Here is a 17,409-nt window from a genome sequence, read left to right on the forward strand (position 1 = left end):
TTTTTTGAGACAGGGTCTTGCTCTGCCACCCAGGCTGGAGTGCAGTAGCATGATCTCCACTCACTGCAACCTCCACCCCCCAAGTACAAGTGATTCTCATGCCTCAGCCTCCCAAGTAGCTGGGATTACAGGTGCCTGCCTCCACACCTGGCTAATTTTTGTATTTTTAGTAGAGACAGGGTTTCTCCATATCAGCCAGGCTGGTCTTGAACTCCTGACCTCAGGTGATCCGCCTGCTTCAGCCTCCCAAAGTGCTGAGATTACGGGCGTGAGCCACTGCGCCCAGCCCTTTTTCTTGGTTGGTTTTTTCGTTTTTGGTTTTTTTTTTTGTTTTTGAGATGACGTTTTGTTCTTGTTGCCCAGGCTGGAATACAATGGTACAATCTGGACTCACTGCAACCTCTGCCTCCTGGGTTCAAGCGATTCTCCTGCCTTGGCCTCCCGAGGATTACAGGCATGTGCCGCCACGTCTGGCTAATTTTGGATTTTTAGTAGTGACGGGGTTTCTCCATGTTGGTCAGGCTGGTCTCGAACTCCTGACCTCAGGTGATCTACCCGTCTTGGCCTCCCAAAGTGCTGGGATTACAGGCGTAAGCTACCGTGCCAGGACCTTTTTCTTGTTTTTTTAAAGCTGAAAACAAGATCCTGATGTTTGTGGTCTGGGGAGACGACACCATGTCCCTGAGGCCAGCCCTCACCTGGGCTGTGTGAAGAAGGCATGGATCTGCTGTGCCACTGCTTGTCCGACCACCTGCTCCAGTTCCGGAATGGAAGCATTACTCAGTTTCTGGATGCTTGGAAACTTCTGGAGCAGAAGGGGAGCTTTAACTTTTCCAACTCCTGGGATCTGCTGCACAGTTCGAAGAAGGGATGGCTCAGACAGCAGCAGGGCCCGTTTCTTCCCTAGAAGAGGGTTCTTACTGGGCTCTTTGATTTGCTCTTGAACCTGAACCGCAAATGAAAGGAACAGCATGTGAGCACCCTCTGGAGAACTGGCCATTTTCTTAAAATTTGTTTTGTGGAAATTTAGTTTTTCCATTTTGTTCGGCTTGACTTCTGGGAACAAATGTTTTCATATGCCATGAATATGATTTCTCAGACATCAGTGAAATTATTAAAAGGTGAACCACACAAAGGAGTAAGACATTAATAATTTACAAACATGTGAGTTTTCAGAACGTTTAGAAAAACACATTGAGGAATTCCAACACTTTCTGATGGTCCATTAAGAAACATTTCAGTTGTGCAGGATTAAAGGATGACTACACCTAAACCAGACCTACTTCATGCAAGCCCTGCAGGAAGCCTGCCTCAAAGGAGAAACCTGGTCTGCGGTCACCGGTGGCTATACAAAGGCAGACAATAGCATCGTATCAAGGAAAGTTAGGAACCGTGACGCAAAGGATATGGTAGAGAGGGATCTGTGAGCCGTTTGTGGCTGCTTGCATCTGCAATGTGCCTCTCAACTCCAGCTCCACATCAGAGGGGGAGATTTAAACACACACACAATTGATGTTTGGGTCTTACCCCCATGCTGGGATTAGCAGTGTGAGCCTCTAAACTGATTTTAAAAATAAATGTTGGCTGGGTGTGGTGGCCCAGCACTTTGGGAGGCTGAGGTGGGCGGATCACGTGAGCAAGCCTAGCCAACATGGTGAAACCCCATCTCTACTAAAAATATAAAAATTATCTGGGCGTGGTGGCAGGAACCTGTAATCCCAGCTACTCGGGAGGCTGAGGCAGGAGAATCGCTTGAACCTGGCAGGCAGAGGTTGCAGTGAGCCAAGATTGCGCCGCTGCACTCCAATGGGTGTGCAGATTGGGCAACAGAGCAAGACCTTGTCTGAAAAAAAGAAAAAACTTGTACAAGGTGCTAATGCTTAACAAAAACACATGGGGATGAGATAAAGCAGCTTCTGGTTGACCTTTTCGAGATGGAGTTTCACTCATCACCCAGGCTGGAGTGCAATGGTGCAATCTCCGCTTACTGCAACCTCTGTCTCCTGGGTTCACGTGATTCTCCTGTCTCAGCCTCCTGAGTAGCTGGGATTGTAGACACCTGCCACCATGCCCAGCTAATTTTTGTATTTTCTTTATTTTTTTGAGATGGAGTCTCGCCCTGTTGCCCAGGCTGGAGTGCGATGGCATGATCTCAGCTCACTGCAACCTCCGCCACCTGGGTTCAAGTGATTCTCCTGTCTCAGCCTTCTGAGCAGCTGGGATTACAGGCGCCCGCCACCATGCCCGGCTAATTTTTGTATTTTTAGTAGAGACAGGGTTTCACCATGCTGGCCAGGCTGGTCTCGAACTCCTGACCTCAGGTGATCTGCCCTCCTCAGCCCCCTAAAGTGCTGGGATTACAGGCGTGAGACACTGCACCCGGCAATTTTTGTATTTTTAGTAGAGACGGGGTTTTGCCACGTTGGCCAGGCTGGTCTCAAACATCTGGCCTCAAGTGATCTGCCCACCTTGGCCTCCCAAAGTGCTGGGATGACAAACGTGAACCACCGTGCCCAGCCTCTAGTTGACATTTTCACCAGCAAAAGGGCAGGATAATGAGTGATGGGGCTATCACAGCCTGGGAGTCTAAAATCAGGTCTCCAACTTGTGCACTTTGTGATATACTTCCCTAGAGTGTGGGTGGCAAAGAGGTTTTATAAACCAAGGCAGAGAATGACATAGACTGGATACATGGTTGCAGCTAGAGGGAGGGCAGCTGAGTGTGCATGAGGACAGGGCTACCCTGAAGGTGTAGGAATCGCTACTCACCAACTGGATGATGAGGCCGGATGCTTCCATCTGGCTGGCCACTGGAAGCAGCACCATTCCAAGGTCCAGCACAGTAAACTTCTGTAAGGCTGGGAAGTATTGTTCACTCATCCGGGTTTTTTCAACAACTACAATTCCTTGAATATTACTGGACTTGAAAGGAAAAAAAGACAGTAAATCATTTTGCAACCAAATTACTTTTTAGGTTAAGAGTGCTATCACTTCCTACCTGGCCTGGCCAATGACTTTAAATAAATGATACCAAGGGATGGAGGGAAGCGGGGTGGTGAAACAAATCAATGTTCAATTTCAGTTTCTTGAATCCAATAGTAACATTTCTTTTTTTGTTTGTTTTTGGTTTTTGGTTTTTTTTGAGATGGACTCTCACTCTGTCGCCCTGGCTGGAGTGCAGCGGCGGGATCTCGGCTCACTACAGCCTCTGCCTCCTAGGCTCAAGCGATTCTCCTGTCTCAGCCTCCTCAGTAGCTGGGTTTACAGGTGTGCACAACCATACCCAGCTAATTTCTGTATTTTCAGTAGAGACAGTGTTTCACCATGTTGGCCAGGCTGGTCTCAAACTTCTGACCTCAGGTGATCCACCTGCCTTAGCCTCCCAAAGTACTGGGATTACAAGCGTTAGCCACAGCGCCGAGCCTAATACTTACATTTCTAACCCGAACAAGCCTCTTTCTGTAGCCATTTCCTGCCACCAAATCAGCTTCAGTGACATAAAGAACGCAGCATCTCTTCGACAGATAAAAGTCTGGTGTTAAGCCATCCTCGAAAATGAGCTTAATTTTCCCTTAAAATACAGAGAAGAAAATGAGTTCCGTGAGCTTTGGATGAAAAGATGGCAATCAGCAAATATATATATTTTTTAATGTGTCAGAGGAGGCAAGAGCTGGCAGAGGGCAGCCCACTGACCTTGCATATCCTGCACCAGCTGTGACCCGCGCCATTTCTCATTCGCCACAACATGCCCCAAAGGCACATGCACGGGGCCCGTGCCATCAGAGGGGTTCCTTTCCATGGGCAGTCTCTACCTAAGGAGGGAAAAGCCAGGTGGCACTTGAGCAGGCCCTCCCGCACACGGCCCTGCATTCAACTCCAAGCCGGGGCCTCTGGGGCAGGATCCCGCCTGCAGACTGAATTGTCAAAGAATGGTCAAATAAGATTCTCTTTTTAATTACTAATAAGAAAACACAAAGGTCTCAATGAAGGACAGGGTGGCTGGAGAGGGGGTGTGTGATGGTGGAGGTGGTAATGCCATTGGGTTCTAATAAGGGCAGAGGCACGATCAGAATCCTGAGCTGAGCATGGTAGCTCACGTCTGTAATCCCAACACTGGGCGAGGCTGAGGCGGGAGGATCGCTTGAGTCCAGGAGTTCGAGACCAGCTTGGGCAACACCGCGAAATCCCGTTTGCCAATTATCTGCAGCGAAATAAATTTTCTAAGAACCAGGAGATTCTTGTTCTGGTGTCCGCTTCCTTCATTTTCATCACGTGCCTAGACCCGACACCCCAGCTGGATCCGCACCGTGGCTCCTTAGTCTAGTCCTGGGCCCGGACCGAGGCGGTAGGGACCCCACCGTCCAAGTCTTGGGTCCACATTACCAGCTGCAGCGCCACTTCCGGGTTCACGCCTTCGGTGCTCGCCCAGTCCTTCATCCAGCCCGCCCTCCGCCAACCGCAGCGCTGGATAGGCTGTGGTGTCAGAAATGAACGCCTATCCTGACCAATAAGAGAACGAATAGGGCGAACGTTTCCGCTCCGTCGGGGATTTGAACGGGAACCCGCTGGTTGCCAAGAACGACCGGTGTGGCAGTAACCTTACCTCTGATTGGTCACGGGCCGAGCTGAGCCAATGGCCGACGTGGTTGCTGCAAAGTCCATTGCAAAGAAAAAGCGTGCTGTGGGTCGGGCCTGCGGCGGGCTTTTAGGGAGTGGTCCCTGGCGGTAGAGAGATCTGCTGATGAGTCCAGCCTCTGGTCTGGCCTCGTCGCGCTGCAAGGATGCTCCTGGGGTTTCGGAGAGGCCGCAGGAATCAGTTCGTAAGTAGATGTTCGCCCGCCGCGCTCGGGGCTCTATGGGGCCGCGGGTTAAGTATAAAGGGTTGGGGCGGGTTTAGGGTTTGGCCTGAGATCCAGACAAGGTGGCGGCACAAGAGGAAAATGGTTTTCAGTTTAAGAAGCCTTGATTTTTCGTGTTCTAAACTTTTTTTTTGTTTTTTTTAAAACAGGGTCTCGCTCTGTCGCCCAGGCTGGAATACAGTGGCGCAGTCATAGCTTACTGCAGCCTCGAACTCCTGGGCTCAAGCGATTTTCCCACCTCAGCCTCCCGAGTAGCTTGGACTACAAGCGCGCGCCACCACGCCCGCCTAATTGTTCAATTTTTTTGTGGAGACGGGGATCTTGCTATGTTGCCCAACGTGGCTCCTCAGCCTCCAAAAGCGTTGCTATCACAGGCGTGAGCTACTACGTCTGCCCTTAACAATATCGTGCCCCAGAGTCGGCCACAGTTGAACGGAGTCACTCTGTCTCCCCTGTAGCATTCGTCCCAGTGCCTGGAGTTAACTCCTGGCCGACGTACATCTGTTACATGGCTGGATATAGTCATTCTTCATTCCTCTCTCCGCCACCCACCATGTACACCCCATCAGCAAGTCCCATCCCATCTACCCACGACATATATCTGCCAGGTGTTCCCATCTCCCCCCACATCCCGGCCTCCAGCATCTACCTGGACCGCTGCGGCAGATTCCACTGGTTTCTCTGCTTTCACTCTGGCCCTTTAACGAGGTTCATCCTCCACATAGCAGCCAAAGGGATTCTTGTATTTATTTATTATTTAATTTATTTTTAGAGACAGGGTCTTGTCCTGATGCCCAGGCTGGAGTGCAGTGGCAAGATTATAGCTCAATGGGGCTTCAACCTCCTGGGCTCAGGTGATCCTCCTGCCTCAGCCTCCCCAGTAATTGGGACTACAGGTGTGCACCACCATGCTTAGATATTTTTTATTTATTTTGTTATTTGCCGCACATTGCCAAGTCTCAATGCCTGGCTAATTTTTTAAATTCTTCTGTAGAGGCCAGGCAAGGTGGCTCACGCCTGTAATCCAACACTTTGGGAGACTGAGGTGGACAGATCATTTGAGGTCAGGAGTTCAAGATAAGCCTGGCCAACACGGTGAAACCCCATCCTACTAAAAATACAAAAATTAGCAAGTGTGGTTGTGGGTACCTGTAATCCCAGCTACTCAGGAGACTGAGGTGGGAGAATTACTTAAACCTGAGAGGCAGAGGTCGTAGTGAGCTGAGACTGTGTCACTGCACTCCAGCCTGGGTAACAAAGTAAGACTCTGTTTCAAAAAAACATAAAAATAATTAGTGTGTGTGTGTGTGTGTGTGTGTGTGTGTGTGTTGGTAGAAATGGGGTCTCGCTATGCTGCCCAGGCTGGTCTTAAACCTTGGCTCAATCAATCCTCTCATTGGGATTACAGTGTGAGCCACTGCACCTGGCCTGAGTTTTCATTCAAAGCAGCAAATATTAATGAGTGCCTGCTGTGTGCTGATACCCGAAATTGATTAACAGCTTATGGCCACATGGTCTGGAGGCTAGACAAGCCCATAAATAATTCTGTACCAAATGATAAAACAAGAACTGCCGTTGACGTGTGTACCAGAAGGGCAGCGACGCCAACAGTTGAGTGGAGAGTTGGCCTGGGCCTGGCGGAAAGGAAGGGAAGAGTTCTGGGTACAGAAGACAGCAAATACCAAGGCCTGAAAAAGAGCGAATTACTTGCTGTTTGGGAAATGGAAGGCGAGGCTGAGTACTGAAGTACACGGATTCTGCCCAGGAAGAGCCGGGGAAGCAGGAAATGAATTTGAGTCCTTGTGATGGCAGGGGCTGCACACTCCATGGAGGCAGTGGAAGTCCCGCCCCTTGCGAACTGTGGCAGACTCAAGCCTCCTTTTCTAGGGAGCAGGCAGGAGCCCCACCCTCCTGGCGGGGGCTACAGCCACCCGAACTGCAGTTGTGGATCCCAGCCTCCCATGCTCTTGGAGGAGCTGGGAACAGGCAGAATCTGTCCTCCCAGGTGCAGGTGTAGCTGCACCTGTGGGGCCTGAAGCTGCAGGCAAGAACCAGGAACAGGTGGGAGCCCTGCCCCTTCCAAGTTGGTGGGTGGGAGCTCCCAGGTGCAGCTGCGGCTGCCCTCCCAGGCACAGGGCGGGTCGTCTCTGCAGCCTGCCTGTTGGGCATCCCAGGAAGGACAGTCCCTCCACCCCCCATCCCCGCAGGCTCAGGAGGGTCTGCTCCCACTGCCTGGCCTCTGCTCTGATCTTGGAGGGGGATTGGAGCCAAGCCCTGGGGCCATGAATGGCAGGGAGGAAGGGGGCAGGGTCCCCAGCAAGGCCCCACCCTCAGGCTAGGGAGGGCCTAAAGGCTGGGGACTGGACTGCCAGTCCCCTGGAGTAGAAACTCATGGAGCCTCTTCTGGGCCTGCCAGTGGCTGCCTGTGGACCAGTCAGCATGTTCTTCCTCTCCTTTGAGGTCCATAAAAACCCTGGGCTCAGCCAGAGCAGGGCAAAGGATGGCCAAAGGACAAAGAGGGCAGACAGATGAGGGGACGGGATGACCAGCTGCAGAGAGGAGAACCTTCTCTGCTGAGAGCTGTAGGGACCACCTGCCAGCAGAGAGGAGCTACCCTCTCTGCTGAGAGCTTTAGAGACCTGCAGAGACACTGGAATGGCTTTTGCCTGTGGAGAGCAGCCACCCTCTCCACGGCCTCCTCTCTGCTGAGGTCGACACTTGAACTCGTGAGACGATCTGCCTACAGAGGGGAGCTACCCCCTCCTCTGAGCTGGTCTCAGGCTAAATAAAACTCTTCTTCACGCTTCTGAGGTCTGCGTACCTCATTCATTCTTCCTGGACACAGGACAAGAACTTGGGCAAAGGCACTGTGGCCACAGAGGTTCCAGCCAGAAAAATTGACACCTCAGAGATCCTGTAACACTTGGTAGGAACCAAGTTATATCAGCCCGAGTATGCCATGCTGGACACGTGCCTGCTGTTGAGAGAGTGGGGCTGCCTCTGAGGGTTTTTCTGCCTGGTAGAGACATGATCGGCAAGGGGACCAGAGTTAGGAAATGACTGTGATGGTATGAGACGTGTTTAGTGTGCAATGGGGGATTCACTCTTTCAAAGAACAAGAATAAATCTTAGCCCTTTTGGAGGACCCCACTGGACGCCAGCCCCTGGGATTCAAAGGTTAATGAAACCTTTTCTGGCCAGGCATGGCGATTCTCACCTGTAATCCCAGCACTTTGGGAGGCCGAGGCATGTGGGTTGCCTGAGGCAGGAGTTCAAGACCACTCTGGCCAACATAGTGAAACCCTGTCTCTACCAAAATAGAAAATTTAGCTAGGCATGGTGGCATATGCCTGTAGTCCTAGGTACTTGGGAGGCTGAGGCACAAGAATAGCTTGAACCCAGGAGGTGGAGGTTGCAGTGAGCCAAGATCATGCCACCGCACTCCAGCCTGGGGAACAGACAAGACTGTCTCCAAAACAAGCAAACAAACAAAAACCCTTTCTTATCGTGCAGCAGGTGGTAGTGGGGGGAGTGGGGAGGAAACAGACATGGAGACTGTTGAATCCCTTGACAGATGCAGGGTGGTGGGCCCCACTCAGAGAGGTAAACAGAGTGGGGGTATTGGGTAGAGACTGCTTGGAGCATCTGCACCTGTGGGTGACTGTGCAATTAGGGGGTAGGGACTGTAAGAGATGACCGGAAGGTCTGCCCATCCCTCACTCCTGAAAGATGCTCCCATGCTGTGCCACACTTCCCAGCCTTGTGTCTCTTGCCAACCACTCCCTAACTTTCCTGGGGCCACTGTCAGTGAGTGCTCCTCACTAGGCCCTGGGATCTCCTCCGTCTGCTCTGAAAGCCCTTCCCGTGGGAATTATCCCCACCTCTCCACGCCCCCCCCCCGCCCCACACACACACACTTGCAGATGCCTCTGTACTCCAGCAAAACAGAGAACCAACCATAAGAGCACTGCAACCAATGTCTTGCTCCATTCCTTTGTTCATGCTGTTCCCGCTTCCTAGAATGCTGTTCCATAACGTTTCCAAATGTGGGACCAGTGGGCATCTTTGAAAGCCCAGTCTAAATGCCTGTGTGCTTTTCTCGAAGGAAAGCATTTGACAGTTCCCAGGCTGGCCGCAGACCTGGAGGAGTGCTTCCCTGCCTGCGCCACCCCAGCACCTTGTGCCAATTACTGGCTCCAAACAGAAAATGTTAGTGTTTTTCTCCCACATCTCACTGATGTTCTTTTTATTTTTTTCATTTTTAGTGAGAGAGCCTTTCTCCCAGCTCATTCCATAATTCTATGTTCTGTAATAACTATTTGGTGTTTTTCCTCTCTACTCACCACCTCGGGGATGAGGACAAGGTGTCTTCATTGCTGTCATGGTGTTCTGCCTCTAGTAGGTGGGAATGAATGGTTCCTGCCAAGAAAATGATTGGACTAGACCCAGAAACTTCCCAGAGACTCCCAGTTACCTAAAGTGGGGTTCTCTGACTTTGATTGTGTGTAGGAGCTAGTTTTCATTACTCATCTTGGAGATAAGCCACCTAAAATTTTATATTAAGTCCCTTTGAGGTGTGAGGCAATGTGCTCTAGGATTGATAAAGATAAGAGAGTTGGCCAGGTGCGGTGCCTCATGCCTGTGATCCCAACACTTTGGGAGGCTGAGGTGGGAGGATCACTTGAAGCCAGGAGTGTGAGACCAGCCTGGGCAACATAGCGAGATCCCATCTCTACAAAAAAATACAAAAATTAGCTAGGCATAGTGGTGAACACCCGTAGTCCCATCTACTTGCACAGCTGAGGCGGAAGGATTTCTTGAGCCCGGAGTTTGAGGCTGCGGTGAGCTGTGATTGTACCACTGCACTCCACTCTGGGCAACAGAGCAAGACCCCGTCTCAAAAACAAAACAAAGCAAAAAAAGATAAGGAAGTCACCTGTTTCTCAGGATGTCACCCTGCTCTGTGGGGGGAGTCACATGAGACATCACTGGGGGCAGTGCTGTGGGACATGTGGGAGAGCTAGAGGGTGACTCTTGGGGACAGCCAGGGAAGCTCTGAGGAGGGAAGGACAAGAAGGTTCCACAGTGAGCAGCTGTCATGGTGCTCCCTGGCTGTGCGTACTTGTCTGGCCTGTTGGAGACGGGATGGCAGGGAGGAGTGGGCTTCTCATGGGTTTGGATCCATGGGTGGCCAATGCAGGTGTTCCCTTGCAGGCCCAGGGGAGGGAGTTGGTGACAAGACTCAGGTGATCCAGTGACTTCTGTTGGATTTCATTTGTGCAGAAACACATCATCCATGGCCTTTTACCTGCAGCCAGCATTGCTCCGAAGGCAGCTGTGCCCCGCACACCTCCTCCCCGCAGCCCCAACCCGTCCCCCGAGAGACCAAGGTGAGTCTCACATGAGCAGGCACCGAGGTCACCCCTGTGCTCGGCCCCCAAGTCCTAGATCCTGGAACTGCTCAAAATGCCCAGAAAATTACAGGTAGGGTGGTTAGAGTCACGTCCTTCCAAACGTTTACCACGATTCCATAATGATGCACTGATGATGGTGTCTCTGAGGATAATGGACTGACTTGAGGTCTGTCCCTTTCGGGTGCATGAAGTTCTCACATTTCATGATTGAATGTGATCAGTATTTTTAAAAATATAAAGCATTAATGCCCAAGTATTAGGTTAACAGGGAATTTTGAATTATACACATAATTTTCTTTTTTTTTTTTTTTCCCGAGATGGAGTCTTGCTCTGTCACCCAGGTTGGAGTGCAGTGGTGTGATCTCGGCTCACTGCAACCTCCACCTCCTGGATTTAAGTGATTCTCCTGCCTCAGCCTCCCAATTAGCTCAGATTACAGGTGCCTGACACCATGCCCAGCTAATTTTTGTATTTTTTGTAGAGATGAGGTTTCACCATGTTGGCCAGGCTGGTCTCGAACTCTTGACCTCAAGTGATCCACCCGCCTCAGTCTCCCAAAGTGCTGGGATTACAGGTGTGAGACAACGTACCTGGACAATTTTCCTTTTTTTTTAATTTTGTTTTTCAAGGCGGGATCTTGCTCTGTTGGCCTGGCTGGAGTGCAATGGTGCAATCATGGCTCACTGCAACCCCTGCCTCCCAGGCTCAATCAGTCCTCCTATTTCAGCCTCCTGGGTAGCTGGGACTACAGGCAGGCACCACCATGCCCAGCTAATTTTTGTATTTTTTGTAGAGTTAGGGTTTTGCCATGTTGCCCAAGCTGGACTTCTGGGCTCAAACAATCCATATGCCTCTGCCTCCCAAAATGCTGCGATTACAGACGTGAGCCGCCGGGCCTGGCCAAAACAAAAGATTTTTTTTGAGACAGGGTCTCATTTTGTTGCCCAGGCTGGAGTGCATTGTTGCAAATGTGACTCACTGCAGCCTCAACTCCTTAGCATCAAGCAATCCTCCTGTCTCAGCCTCCTGAGTAGCTGGGACTACAGGCACACCACCATGCCTGGCTAATTTTTTAAATTTTTTGCAGTGATGGGGGTCTCACTATGTTGCCTAAGTTGTTCTTGAATTCTTGGGCTAACCTGATCCTGGGAGACTGAGGCCAGAGGATTGCATGTGCCCAGTACAAGATCAGCCTGGGCAACATAACAAAAGCTTATTTATACAAAAAAAGAAAGTAAATGTACTGAGCATGGTGGCACATGCCTGCAATCCCAGATACTGAGGAGGCTAAGGCGGGAGAATCACTTGAACCCAAGAGATCAAGGCTGCAGTGAGCAATGATTATGTCACTGCACTGCAGCCTGAGCAACAGTGAGGCCCTCCCTGCCTCTAAAATAAAAATTTTTTTTTTTTTTTTTGAGATGGAGTCTTGCTTTGTCACCAGACTAGAGTACAGTGGCAAGATCTTGGCTCATTGCAACCTCTGCCTCCTGTGTTCAAGCGATTCTCCTGCCTCAGCCTCCCAAGTAGCTGGGATTACAGGCAGAAGCCGCCACACCCAGCTAATTTTTGTGTTTTTAGTAGAGACAAAGTTTCACCATGTTGGCCAGCATGGTCCCAAACTCTTGACCTCGTGATCTGCCTGCCTCGACCTCCCAAAATGCTGGGATTACAAGCATGAGCCACTGTGCCCGGCCCTAGAAAATTTGTTTTAAAAAGATAATAGGGTAGCTCCTGAAAAAGAAAAAAAGATAATAAATGTCCCTATCGTTATGACAAGAGTCTTCATGCTTCTTTGTAATTCATTCCCCAGTCCCTCTCTGCCACCTTCCATGCTCCTGCCCATCCCCAAGCAACCACTCATCTCCTTTCTCGCACTATGGATTGGTTTGTAGTTTCTAGAATTTTATGTAAGTGGAATTACATAAAATTCGCTGCCTTCTTTCACTCAGCATGATTATTCCGATTCACGCATGTTCTGAAAATCAATAATCCATCCTTTTCCTTACTGAGGAATATTTCATCATGAAAATGCTGCAGTTTGTTTATCCATTCACCTGTTGATGGATATTTGGTTTGTCTGTAATTTTGGTTACTAGAATAAGGCTGCTATGAACATTTACACAGTGGCTGCGTGTGGTGGCTCACACCTGTAATCCCAGCAATTTGGGAGGCAAATTGGATTTTAAGACCAGCCTTGCCAACACAGCAAAACCCCCTCTCCACTAACAATACAAAAATTAACTGGGTGTGGAGATGCATTCCTGGAGTCCCAGCTACTGGGGAGGCTGATTGACAAGAAGCACTTGAACTCAGAAGGCAGAGTTTGCAGTGAGCGCGCCACTGCATTCTAGCCTGGGCAACAAAGCGAGACTCCATCTCTTAAAAAAAAGTATACACAGGCCGGACGTGGTGGCTCACACCTGTCATCCCAGCACTTTGGGAGGCCGAGGTGGGTGGATCACCTGAGGTCAGGAGTTCAAGGCCAGCCTGGCCAAAATGGTGAAACCCCATCTCTATAAATAAATTTTTTAAAAAGTATACACAAATGTTTGGATATATACTTTCATTTCTCTTGGGTAGATATCTATAGCTGGGCCTTATACTAGGTGGGTATTTAATTTACTAAGAAACTGTCAAACTGTTTTCCAAGGTTGTTGTCCCGTTTATGTTCCCACCAACAGTATATGAGTCCAGTTGCTTCATATCCTCATCAACACTTGGTTTGGTCACTGTGTGTTTGTTCGTGTGCACACGTGTGAGTGCCTCTCTGTGTTTGTGTTTGTTCGTGTGCACACGTGTGAGTGCCTCTGTGTGTGTGTGTGTGTGTTCGTGTGCACACATGTGAGTGAGTGTGTGTGTGTGTGTGTGTGTGTGTGTGTGTGTGGTCTTTTATAACTTGGACAGTCAGTGGTTAGTTTTCATCCACACTGAGTGTAGATGTTTGAAAGTCGTGGCAGGTACATAGGTGAGCAGTGTATGGTGCTTGTTTGCTCAGTCTTCATCTTCATAATGCTTTCTGGACAGTGGTGCACAGATAGAGTGCGGGATATTCCTTGCTCCTTTGTCTGAGACAGCTTTGTGGAGCTCAGTGTCAATGCACACATCTGGAGATCCCAGCCCTTTCATGGGAAATTTCCAGATCTCTTTGTGTGTGCCAGGAATAGTGTCTAAAAGCACACTCCATAGATGTGCTCGTGAGGGCTGATAGGGTACTTTCTGGTCACAACCTTGTTGATGAGAGAACAATCCTTCCTGCTGCCCTCCTTTGTGGGAGCCATTCTGATAGGCCCGGTTTAGAACAGGAGAGCACGAGGGGTTATCTTGGTCGGTTTTTAAAATTTTGGATATTTAACGGGTGTGTGGTAGTATTTCAGTGTGGTTTTTTTATTTTTGTTTTTTTTCTTTTTCTTTTTTTGAGATGGAGTCTCTTATTTTTGAGACAGTCTCAGTCTATTTCCCACGCTGGAGTGCAGTGGAGCAATCTCAGCTCACTGCCACCTCTGCCTCCCAGATTCAAGTGCTTCTTGTGCTTCAGCCTCCTGAGTAGCTGGGATTACAGGCACATACCACCATACTCGGCTATTTTTTATATTTTTAGAGATGGGGTTTCGCCATGCTGGCCAGGATGGTCTCGAACTGCTGACCTTAAGTGATCCACCTGCCTCAGCCTTCCAAATTGCTGGGATTACAGGCGTGAGATATCACGCCTGGCCTTATTTTGCATTTCTCTAATAGCTAATGGTATTGAGTATCTTTTCATGTGTTTGTCAGCTTTGCAGTTTTTTTCAGTGAAGCATCTGTTCACATCCTTTGCCCATTTACAAATTTGCGCATTCCTTGTTGATCACAAGTCCTGTTGCAGATCTAAGAACCATCTTGGGAAGGCCGTTGGACACAGGAACATGTTCAGTTGGAGACAATGACATTTTTCATCCAGGAGATGTAAGCAGAGCCCTGGGTGAAGACTGGGGGCTTCCTGGGGACATCACAGTCCCAGCTTTTTTTGTTTTCCATGATTGCATTCTGCGGGTTCGTTATATAGTATGAATACAAGTCTTTTACCAAATATGCGATTTGCTAGTCTTTTCTCTGTATCTGTGGCTTGTCTTTTCATTCTCTTAAACAGTGGCTTTCAAACAGCAGAAGTTCTTAATTTTTATGAAGTCCAGCTTACAATTTTTTCTTTTATGGATCGTGCTTTCAGTATCTCATGTTGAAGAAATCTTTTTTTTTTTTTTTTTTTTCTTTTTTATAAAGACGAGGTTTCACCATGTTGGTCAGGCTGGTCTTGAACTCCTGACCTCAGATGATCCGTCCCCCTTGGCCTCCAAAGTGCCTGGATTACAGGTGTGAGCCACCACGCCCGGCCAGACATCTTTATGTAACCTACGGTCACAAAGGTTTTCTCTTATATTTTCTTCTAGAAGTGTTATGGTTGTAGGCTTTACATTTAGGTCTCTAATCTATTTACAGTTAATTATTGTAAATGGTATGTGTATTAGTCTGTTCTCACACTGCTGTAAAGATACTACCTGAGACAGGGTAATTTATAAGCAAAGGAGATTTAATTGACTCACAGTTCTGCATGGCTGGGGAGTCCTCAGGAAACTTACAATCATGGCAGAAGGGAAGCAGGCACGTCTTACACGGTGGCAGGTGAGAGAGAGCGAGCGTGTGAGAGCTGAGAAGAAACTACCATTTATAAAACCTCAGCTCTTGTGAGAGCTCACCCACTATCACAAGAACAGGATGGGAGAAACTGCCCCCATAATCCAATCACTTCCTTCCTCAACACTTGTGGATTACGATTCGAGATGAGATTTGGGTAGGGGCACAGAGCCAAACCATATCAGTGTGTGAGGTATAGATCCGTGGGGTTCTTTTGGCATATGGAGATTTGATTTTTCCAGCACCATTTGATGATGAGGCTATTAGTTATTTATTGCTGTGTAACAATTACACCAAAATGTAGTGATTTAAGACAAAACAGCAGCCAGGTGTGGTGGCTTATGCCTGTAAACCCAACACTTTTGGAGCCTGAGGCAGGAGGATTACTTGAGCCCAGGAGTCCCAGACCAGCCTGGAGAACATAGCGAGACCCCATCTCTACAAAAAATATAAAAATTAGCCAGATGTGGTGACGTGTGCCTATAGTCCCAGCTATTCGAGGGGCTGAGGTGGGAGGATCACTTGAGCCCAGGAGGTTGAGGCTATGCTGAGCTGTGACCGTGCCACTGCACTCCAGCCTGGGCAACAGAGTGAGATCATCTCAACCCCCACCCCCTCAAACCCAAAATATAAAAAACGGTGTTTTTTTAATCCCATATCTCATTGATCCTCTTAAAAACTTTTTTTTTTCCATCTCCATTTTATTTTGGTAATTTTCTGTTGTCTTTGCCTTTAATTTTACTGATCTTCTACAATATATAATCTGTTAATCGCATCCAGGATACTTTCTATCTCTGATGCTGTCATTTTTATCTCTTGAAGTTGGGATTTTTTACAATCTTCCATGTCTTACTTGGCTTTTTGAACGTAAGAAATACAGCTGTAATAACTATCTGAATGCGCTTTTCTGCCAATTCTACATATGTGTTCAGTTCTTAGTGGGTTTCAGTTGATGGTTGCCTTCATTTTAGATGATGGTTTGCTGTCTCTTTGCCTACCTGCTTATCTAAGTGGATACAAGATCTTGTGAATTTTACCTTGAGTGCTGGATAGCTTTGTATTCCTAAAAACGTCTTGACCTTTGTTCCGGGATGCAGTTCAATTGCTTGGAAACAGTTAGATCTTTCAGGTCTTTCTTTTACGATTTGTTTGGTGGGCATGGAGCGGTGCGCAGCCAGGTCTAATTATTCCCCAGCACCGGGGCCGGACCTTTCTGAGTGCTGCACCCAGCGTCTCATGAATGATAGGTTTCTCCAGTCTGCCCGGTGGGAGCAGCTGCTGTCCCGGGCTGTGTGTAAGCACCTGGCACTGCTCCTCTGATCCTGGTGGATGGTTCCTCCTCCACTGTCGGGTGATTTTCTCGCACCTGTGTGCTGTGCAGTATTCCACGGAAACTCGGTGACCTCCTCCAGATCTCCCGGTTCTCTCTGCAGTTCTCTCCTCTCCGGCACTCTTTCTCGCAGGTTTCTCTGCCTTGGTGTCCCTGACTCTCAGCTCCATCTCTACAACTCAGGGAGTCTTCCTGGCTCCCCCGTTCCTCCTCCCTGTGCTGTGACCTGGACATTTTCCTAGGCAGCGAGCTGGGACAGGGGCCTTTTGTTTTACTTTTTTAGGCAGAGCTATATCTGTTGACTCTAACCTACCTGTAAAGTATTCCTGAGTAATTTGCAAGCATTTTTAAAGTCCCTTTTAAATCTTTTATGTCTTTCTAGATCTCTTTTTTTTTCCCCCATTCTGATATTCCATTCTAATAAGAAAACTACTTGAATGTAGGCTTTTGGCTCTGCCTTGATAAGAAGCCCGGCTCTACCTCCTTTTGGCTAGGAAATCTTTACAAGTCATTTAATTTCTATGGAAAATGGGATGGCAATAATATGTAGTCATACCGTTGTGTGAGAATCGAATGAGATTGTCTGATGGCCCGCGGTAGACGATGGGTGCAGAGTAAGTGCTCAGTCGACACTGTCCAGCAGAAGGTAAGCCTGCGTGTACTTGTTCAGCCTTCACCTGGGGTGTTCATGTCTCACCGTCTCCGTGGGATATTTTTGTCCGCAGATCTGCTCTGGCAGCAGCCATTCTGGCGACAACATTGACTGGGCAGACGGTTGCCATTCCTCAGCCTCGCCAGAGATCCCGGTCTGAGAGTGACGTGAGCAGTGTTGAACAGGACAGCTTCATCGAGCCCTACGCCACCACCTCAGAGCTAAGGCCTCGGTGGGGACCAGATCGCCAGCTCTGCTTCCTCTCAGGGTGGAAGAGGGGCAGCTCAGCCTGGTCCCTATATGTGTGTGCATATATACATGTGTGTGCGTATATACCTGTGTGGGTGCATGGGTGCTCATACACGTATTTATGACTAGCCTTAGTTGCTGGGTTTTTATCACCAATAAAACCCACGTTGGACACTGTCCAACAACCTAATTGCTCTGGGGTCTGTTCTAACAAGAGTCAATCTTTTTTTTTTT

At 48.8% G+C, this 17,409-nt stretch overlaps 2 protein-coding genes across 5 annotated transcripts in view; one reads left to right on the top strand and one right to left on the bottom strand.

Annotated features, from left to right (window-relative positions):
- Nucleotides 1–559: 559 nt before the first annotated feature.
- Nucleotides 560–4,470, bottom strand: FAAP24 (FA core complex associated protein 24). Of its 2 annotated transcripts, XM_017504250.2 has the most exons (5): nucleotides 4,384–4,470; nucleotides 3,694–3,812; nucleotides 3,435–3,571; nucleotides 2,770–2,922; nucleotides 560–946 (listed from the first exon to the last, which is right to left on the bottom strand). In XM_017504250.2, exons 2-5 carry the CDS (start codon nucleotides 3,797–3,799, stop codon nucleotides 695–697), a joined length of 648 nt encoding a protein of 215 aa, XP_017359739.1. In that variant the 5' UTR covers nucleotides 3,800–3,812; nucleotides 4,384–4,470; the 3' UTR covers nucleotides 560–694. The 2 variants fall into 2 exon arrangements, with proteins under 2 accessions (XP_017359739.1, XP_017359740.1); XM_017504251.2 differs by lacking the exon at nucleotides 4,384–4,470 and having other exon boundaries at nucleotides 3,435–3,513; nucleotides 3,694–3,811.
- Nucleotides 4,471–4,627: 157 nt separating this feature from the next.
- Nucleotides 4,628–17,409, top strand: part of CEP89 (centrosomal protein 89) — a 71,047-nt gene continuing 58,265 nt past the window's right edge. For 2 of the 3 annotated variants that reach the window (XM_017504252.2, XM_017504253.2), the window contains exons 1-3: nucleotides 4,628–4,820; nucleotides 10,143–10,249; nucleotides 17,000–17,158. In XM_017504252.2, coding sequence (XP_017359741.1) covers nucleotides 4,782–4,820; nucleotides 10,143–10,249; nucleotides 17,000–17,158 — 305 coding nt within the window. In that variant the 5' untranslated portion in view covers nucleotides 4,628–4,781. Of the gene's footprint in view, nucleotides 4,821–10,142; nucleotides 10,250–16,999; nucleotides 17,229–17,409 lie in introns of those variants that run through there. The other variant, XM_017504255.2, reaches the window with a different exon arrangement.

The sequence above is a fragment of the Cebus imitator genome, unplaced genomic scaffold, assembly GCF_001604975.1.
Source record: "Cebus imitator isolate Cc_AM_T3 unplaced genomic scaffold, Cebus_imitator-1.0 Scaffold318, whole genome shotgun sequence".
Classification (NCBI taxonomy): Eukaryota; Metazoa; Chordata; class Mammalia; order Primates; family Cebidae; genus Cebus; species Cebus imitator.

Coding starts and splice junctions, on each gene's coding strand:
- FAAP24 (XM_017504250.2), bottom strand. CDS start 3,799: ATGGAAAGGAACCCCTCTGATGGCACGGGCCCCGTGCATGTGCCTTTG. Junction 3,572..3,693: donor GCTGGTGCAGGATATGCAAG/GTCAGTGGGCTG, acceptor CTGTATTTTAAG/GGAAAATTAAGCTCATTTTC. Junction 2,923..3,434: donor GGCTTGTTCGGGTTAGAAAT/GTAAGTATTAGG, acceptor TTTCCTTTCAAG/TCCAGTAATATTCAAGGAAT.